At 40.3% G+C, this 7834-nt stretch overlaps 1 protein-coding gene across 1 annotated transcript; it reads right to left on the bottom strand.

Moving 5' to 3' along the window:
* LOC117289724 (BTB/POZ domain-containing protein kctd15-like) lies at positions 1–7603 on the bottom strand. The gene is made up of 2 exons (XM_033770982.1): positions 6809–7603; positions 1–1415 (listed from the first exon to the last, which is right to left on the bottom strand). The coding sequence occupies exon 2, from the start codon at positions 1405–1407 to the stop codon at positions 625–627; it is 783 nt and encodes a 260-aa protein (XP_033626873.1). The 5' UTR covers positions 1408–1415; positions 6809–7603; the 3' UTR covers positions 1–624.
* Positions 7604–7834: the final 231 nt, after the last annotated feature.

Genomic DNA, 7834 nt, shown 5'->3' with positions numbered 1-7834 from the left:
ATTAATATTCGCCATTACCTTCTGTAAGCCCTGTAAGTTATTTGTAAATCTGTGAACTTTTATTTTGTTTTCCTGTTCCGAAGTGTGTAATGGCTATAAGTACTCTGACTATATTAACGGTAAAATTAACTTTAAATAATGTCATGGAACTATTTTAGCAAAGCTGCTGCTATTTTAAAAATTAGTGTTCCCCACCCACTGAAATTCACACTAAAATAACGAATAATGATTTTGAAAATACCAAAGTTGTTGTCGCCTGAGGCTAGAGGGATGAGAAATGTGAAGCCCCCCCCCCCCCCCCACAAAAAAAAATACATCAATGCCATTTTACCCTAGCAAAGGGTACTGCATCATTGCATGACCTTTCATACGCGTGAACCATGTCCTGCACCAAAGTATGGTCCCATTGTAGTCTATTTAACAATCCTTTCAACAATGACCTTTTTTTTTGGTTGGACTAATTTACGTTAAAATATGTAGAGACACCACAACGGAGAAGTCTGAAAAATGAACACGTACATCTGTTTAACTGGTAACATTAAAGAAAGCAAGAGGGATTTAAACGAAACGGCCTCCATTATAGATACCCAAACCATATCACCTGTCCAAATGTTTTAATCCTCTTTAGCATCCGGGAAACTTCCTGCACATGACGTATTCACTGAACTGAGAGCCTTCGATACCTCCTCCACTCGAAGCGATAACGATGAAGTTGCAATGAAGCAGACGCTGAAGAACTTGTACTGTATTCAGCTTACAGAACCCATTCAGAGGGAATCGGATAACATGGTTGGATTCTTGTGTCCAACCAGCGCTTGTTGAGTTACACATGACACTACCAACCTCTGGGAAGATCTCATGGATGAGGACTTTATCACCACTCAAGCTTATTCTCTCACCACAATCAGGAGTAGTGTGAACGATGATACACTCATTACCCAACCCATTCTCGGTCTTAATGATCTTCTCTCTTGGCTTAGTAGTAGACATCTTGTAATTCTCTATTGCCTCTACCATGTCTGTGATTTCATAGAAGCGAGCTTCTTCATAAAGTGCTTCCATCTCGGTGAAGTTGTCTGGGAGCATGAGGCGAGAGGTTCGCATGAAGTTGAGGATGTAACGGAAGAGATGTCCATCCCTGTCAATGAAGTAATGCTGCTTCAAGCTGTCCAAGACGATGGGAATCGAACCATTGAACAGCTTCCCGAGTTTGGATTCGGGATAATGTGTCAGGGTCTCCAGAGATGAGGTGTAGATCTGGCCACCAACATCGATGTGAACTGGAGCATTAAAGCGACTGTTTGGAGCAACACGGGGTAAGCCATGGCTGTGACCCGGCGGGGGCGTACCCGATCCTGAAGGGGTCGGAGACAGGGATGACATCGCGGTGGGAGAAATGGTCGGCATGTACACACCTAGCAAAATACCAAAAACAAGATGGAAGATGCTGTCAATAAATTGCTGTGGATTTCACATCAATATATGTTTTTCTTTCGGCAGTTCCCCTGTTTATATGAGCGAGTATGTCACTATTTACAAAGGGGGCAATTCCCCTTGCAGTCTCGAGATATGGTAACGTGGTCTTGTATGGTTGAAAAACAAGATGGCGTCACCATACCAGCAGTGTCTGATGACTTTTCGATGACGCCACAGTGTAAAAATCGTCATGTCAAGCAACATGACTTAATAACGCAAGGCTGATCAGAAAAGTGTTTTTACCTACTGACACGGGTATTTATTAGAAAGAATTTGACTACACATCTGTCCAACTATTTCTCCAAAAATAGTTACAAGACCTCCTGTGTGATTTAACAAGCATCCACAGAGTACATTGTAATCGTAGAGTAGGATCATACAAGGCAAGTCCTTGCTATATGGATCAGTACTGCTATGGATACACTACTGCAACCCCAGTTCCCATTCTGTATACACTTCTACGCCTCGGGCATTATGCAGATTAAGTATTGCATGGTAGTCTATGTTACTGATATGATAAGTCATTGATTGAACACACAAATTGTTAATATTTGCCATAGTTGTCATCATGGGTTTTGGGGTCCTTTTAAAATTGAAACATCAACACATTCACAACGAGGGGCAAGCAACAGTCGTACCATTAACCGCGAAAATAATAGCAATAAGCCGTAAGCCGTAATATAAACACCACCGCAGCTTGAACAGCGACAACTTAATAAATATATATAGTCGGTGAAAAAAATATTAATGTTAAAATCCATCTGCAGTAACTCGTTCAACCAAGATCATCATTGCAAAAAAGTGACAATTCGACAAGAGCAACAGCAATACCAACAAACAAGACAACACCAACTACATCAAGTGACGTCATAGCAGCAGCAACGACACGTGAGTTACATCATCAGCTACAACTCAGCAAGATCAGCAGCACCAACAAGACACCTGCAACAACAACACAAGCAAACAAGAAAACACCAACTACATCAAGTGACGTCATAGCAGCAGCAACGACACGTGAGTTACATCATCAGCTACAACTCAGCAACATCAGCAGCACCAACAAGACACCTGCAACAACAACAAAAACAAACAAGAAAACACCAACAACATCAAGTGACGTCATAAGCAGTAGCATCGACAAGTGAGTTACATCATCAGCTGCAGCAGCAGCAGCACCAACAAGACACCTGCAACAACAACACAAACAAACAAGAAAACACCAATGACATCAAGTGACGTCATAAGCAGTAGCATCGACAAGTGAGTTACATCATCAGCTGCAGCAGCAGCAACACCAATAAGACAACTGCAACAGCAACACAAACAAACAAGAGAACAACATCAAGTGACGTCATAGCTTCGACAAGTGAGTTACATCAACAACACGACAAGTGAGTTACAACAACAACAAACAAGAAAACATCAACAACATCAAGTGACGTCATAGGCAGAAAGTGAGTTACACCCCCATAAATACAACACCAGCGCATTGGCAAACTATAACGTAATACATGTTGTATCGTGCATAAACAAAATGTAGTATTTTATTTAAAGATGTGCACTTCATGATAACCCAAACACTTTATTTCCTTCCATTCCACTATTACCTTTGGTTAGTTAATAAAATCAAAAGGCCATGTAGCAATACCATATCATACGTTTATCACCAAAGGGTTTCAACTTGTTTCTATTTACGGTTTGTCCACGTACTCCCAAAGGTGATAATTATATACCTCATGGTACCCAAATAGTTATTTCAGTCTTTGTCCATGTTGACAACCAGCGGGATTTACAGCGGGCGTGATAGTCGGCCAGCTGTCCTGAATTTATGGTATCAGCAGCTAGCTTCAAACCATGTTAGCCTGCAACTAAACCAGCAGTTAGAAAAACGCAAAGAGGAGAAAAAATGGAAACTGTTGCCAGATGTCGGACTTGGACAACTTCATTGTCTTGATACAAAGCGGGAGGGTAACAGACTAGTCTGCGACCCACCCTGGCAAACAAGGTGCGAGCGGGACTGTTAACTGACACCCTCTAAGACCCCTAGGGGGTAGCCGGGGAGGGAATACGCCATGGTAGCGTGGCGGGTAAGCAAAGACGAGCCTCCGTCAAAAGAGTTATTTGAAAGAATACTATATGAGTGTATACAGGAGTCACGCGTCGTGCTACACGATCTGCTTGCCTTGGAAAATTAGGGCGAGCTCAGTATATACATCTAAGAACATTGAGGCTTTAGCCGACAAGAAAGAATTGGTTTACACAAATGAATAATATCCATTGATCTGAATAGAAGGATTTGCAAGTAGAATCAGCATCAAATGCCTTTGATTGAACTGAAAATAGCGACAGATTGTTAATTACTATACACCAGCGTTTTCTGACTCCTATAGATAACTCAGTTTTCTTCGTCGAATTTGTTAAAGTAAATTTCAATCAAATGGTTGGTCGTATGTCATCATTTGTCGTGAAATCATCAATCAGTTATCAATTTGACCATTCAGTGTAAATCAGTAAAATCAATATTGATCTTTGTGGGCTCAAATTAGGCGCAGCTTGGTCCGCAATGACATTTATGGAACCAAATAGGTCTTTAACAAGGTCCAAGGTGACATCCATTCATCCACATTGGTATGTAACAATACGGCATTCATGCATCCAAGATGGTTTTCAATTTGGTCCCAAATGATATTCATGAGTTCAATAAATTAGTCTTCAATTTGGCCCAATGTGAAATTCATACATCAAATAAATTGGTCCAAATTGACATCATGCCTCCAAGTTGTGTACCATGATAACAGTCAAAGCGTACATTGTAAAAGGTTTGTTCCAGTATGGCTTATTAAACTTATGTGCCCACTCTATGGTACATGTCCATTTTAAGATTATAGTAGGTAACTTATCTTATAACTGGAAGGTTTTCATGTGGCACTCTTTGAATGAACAAATCCTAAATAACAATGAGTAAGATCCACAAAAACTAGTTTTGAAAAATGATCGCAACAGCTATCTATATACGATCATTTTCCAAAAATTTGTTTGTTGTGATTTTTACTATTTATTAAATTTTTATTTTATTTTGTATAAGGTTTTATTTTATTGTGTAATGGTTGTTTGAACCAAAGTGTGGATTTACAACCAAACTCAAACGGAGCGGTAAAAAGACACAAAACTAACCATTCATCATCAACAGACTGTGAGGATTATAGTTTGTCTCCATCGATAAAACCAAAGTCACGAGCAAATTCAGTTTTTAAAAAACCTTGCAAGAGATCTCCCAAAATATTTGAAAATCAGCGTTGAACGAACGAATTGGCGAATGAACGATGAAACGAATCAAATAGTATCAGTTCCATTCGGTTTCACAAGACTCTTCGGCTTCAAGAAGTTTTGTTTGCGTACAGAAACTATTCCTTAAAGGGGATGTATACAAAATAATAGTACTAAAAATGACTTGGTATATTGAAGCACTGCAGCTATTGATTATGTTTGACATTTTTAATATTCGATGATATCAGAACGCTATCATCTTTTAAAATGAAATTTTCACAGCTTACTTTTATCTATCTACCTTTATATATCAATCGAATGGTTCCCATAACCATGGAGGATGACCAACTTTGCCTTTAACGAGGCTTTCTGTAATATAGTCAAAATCTGCCAAACGTGTTGCACAAACCATAGGGCACTGCGGCACAAACCAATAAGTAGGACTACATCTCCCCTTTAATACACTAAGTGCTTTGTTCTACATTGTGGTACCGTAACGACCTTTCACTGCAGTAATCAATGGAATAGGATAACGCCATCAGAGATTGTTTGAACATTGTCAACTTATTTAGCAATTTGAACCAATTACAAACCTTCCAATACATTTGGAGGCCACAAACACGTCTAAATATCCACAGTGCCACTAAGTACCCGTGTGATTTGGTGAGACATTGGTTGTTGTCATACCGAGTAAAAAAGACTATGAAAAAATATTTTGATGTACAAAACAATATTCCCTGGTTGTCCTGTAACACCCAACAAAATGTGTACACTCATACGAAACATGCAAATCACCAAGACAGGAATGTGTGCGGGGGGGGGGGTGGGGGTTGTACAGTGAGGTGTCAAGGATGCATGTTTTCGCTTTCACACCATTTGCGGTGGTGACTTTCACCGTCTATGCGTGCATGGTTCATTACCGTGTAAACAAACAGCAGTGGGTGTTAAAGTTAGCGGACATAATCTGTGAAAGATTGTGTCATAGCACAAGGCTTCATCCATGTTTAGATATTTAAGGGGCACTACATAAACAATTCTAACAATAATTATTTGTCATGATTCGATACAATTTTAAAGTATTAAATCTGAATTAATCATTTGGAATACTAAAAACCAAAGTGAATAAAACGATATGCGCAGTTTGCAAATAGTGCGTCTCTTTTTTGATACATTATTTTGTAACGGACATTTTGCATTTGTGTCTGATCGCTTTAAACAATAAATCACCATTATGAAGCAATCAGTCAACAATAGAACGTATTCTAGTTCACATAAATGCGTCTATAAATCGAAATTTACAAGCGTCACAATCACAACGAACAATGACAAACATCACAATGACATATTGACAACGTCATACTGATATAAAAAGTGAATATTTTTCAAATAGATATCAGTTCCGCCAATTCAAAGAGAGCCGTTGAACAACACGTGTATATTCTTGCGCTTGCAACATCATGATGTTCAATACAATAATAAGTAAACGATCATTGAAGTCGCGCCATTTATCGACAATACCACAATGATTTAGCTTGACTTTGACAACGAAACAGCAGTCAAAAAGTCACACAATTGGCCTTTTCATGTTCACTTCTATATCGATAACACACGTGTATGCGACATGATTATTACATGTAAAGTACCATTGGACTTAAATGTACTGCCATCTCACACACACAATGTACACTATTTGTGCACGCGTGTTGGGTATACAATGGACCTAAACCATAAGTAGTCGGTGTAAGAGTGAAATGTTACAATATCATGACAAACTAAAGGAAACACGACAGGCAAAAACGACTAGATACGGCAATAACAAACGACAAATGGTTCCAACTTTGAAACAATAATGCTTTGTATAACACACATATTCTGCATTGCATGAAGCCCCTATAACGTTGTTGTATAAAGCTCACAGTCACGCCATGACTACTGTGCGAATTTGCCATGCTTTCAACAACTACACATACGCTGTTTACCTCTTAAAAAATGGACGGTTCTGTAGGGGGTAAATCGGTCGTCGCCGCTCCCCAAAACTACGGTCCCCGCTACCATAGGCACTTACCTTTAGTTGGATCCACGTTTTAGCGTACTCAAGCTCCAAAAACCATGGTAAACTGGAGGAAATCGGTGCAAAAACTGCCGTGTGAGGCTTGTGGAACGATGGCGACGATGAAAATAGTGCGCCGATGGCAACCAAAAGTGCTGGCGGGCATCACGCGCTATTCAAACCTCGCGAGATGTGACATAATTACAAAAGTTGCCTCAGGGTATGCCTGTTCCTTTTCTTACGGCAAACAACAATACACACACTGCAGTTGTTGCTTATATTAAAGTGTATAGGCTTACAGTCCGGAGGTAAAGGGTTGGTTGGTGACGAATATTTTCTCTCAAAGTTCCTTTTGATTTTGTTCCCGAAAACTAGACAGGTTGGACGTGCCTTAAAGGAAAGGAACAGGATGTTGGAAGGATTGGTGTGTTCTCCCGAGGATGGTAAACGAGGCAGGCACTGGCCCCTTGCGGTGACTGGTGAGGTAGTAGACTGGTGGTTGCACGGCCGGGTAGGAGTCCGGGGACATAACAGCTTCACGTTGCATGTATAGAACATGGCTGTGGGAATCGTGCTTATGAAGCCGTGGTCCATTCATTGCTTCAATGCTCCTTCTCTCTACGCTTGATTGGTGCCTACGGGCTATCTGCAGGTCACTCACAGGGACTATACAGCCAGGGATGTTGGAAGGCTTGAATATTTCACAGCGGATTTGGCCGCAGGGAGAATCGGTAAAAGGACAGACCAAAAGAAAGCCTTCACTTGTCCGGCATTTTTTTTTAACGCTCTCTCCCTCTCAATCCCAAATGGAGAGCATGTAAAAGCAAGGAACTTTGTTTTTTCTACACAGCGCCCCCGCCAAGTCGACTATGCATGTATCTATATCCCTATGTTTCTTAGCTTCATTTTGGGGGAAACGACAACCCTTGGGACATTGAAGACTTCTTATACAAATCAGCAGACATAACACGTAATGAGGCGGGTCACTTAAATGCATGGCTTGCAATTTATGAATCAATAACCAATTATTGATTGGGGTGG

The sequence above is a fragment of the Asterias rubens genome, chromosome 4, assembly GCF_902459465.1.
Source record: "Asterias rubens chromosome 4, eAstRub1.3, whole genome shotgun sequence".
NCBI classification, from domain to species: domain Eukaryota; kingdom Metazoa; phylum Echinodermata; class Asteroidea; order Forcipulatida; family Asteriidae; genus Asterias; species Asterias rubens.
Note: the sequence above shows the minus strand (reverse complement) of the source record. Positions and strands in the feature narration are given on the sequence as shown.

What these genes read in the sequence shown, in the direction of transcription:
- LOC117289724 (XM_033770982.1), bottom strand. Translation starts at nt 1,407, where the DNA reads ATGCCGACCATTTCTCCCACCGCGATGTCATCCCTGTCTCCGACCCCT.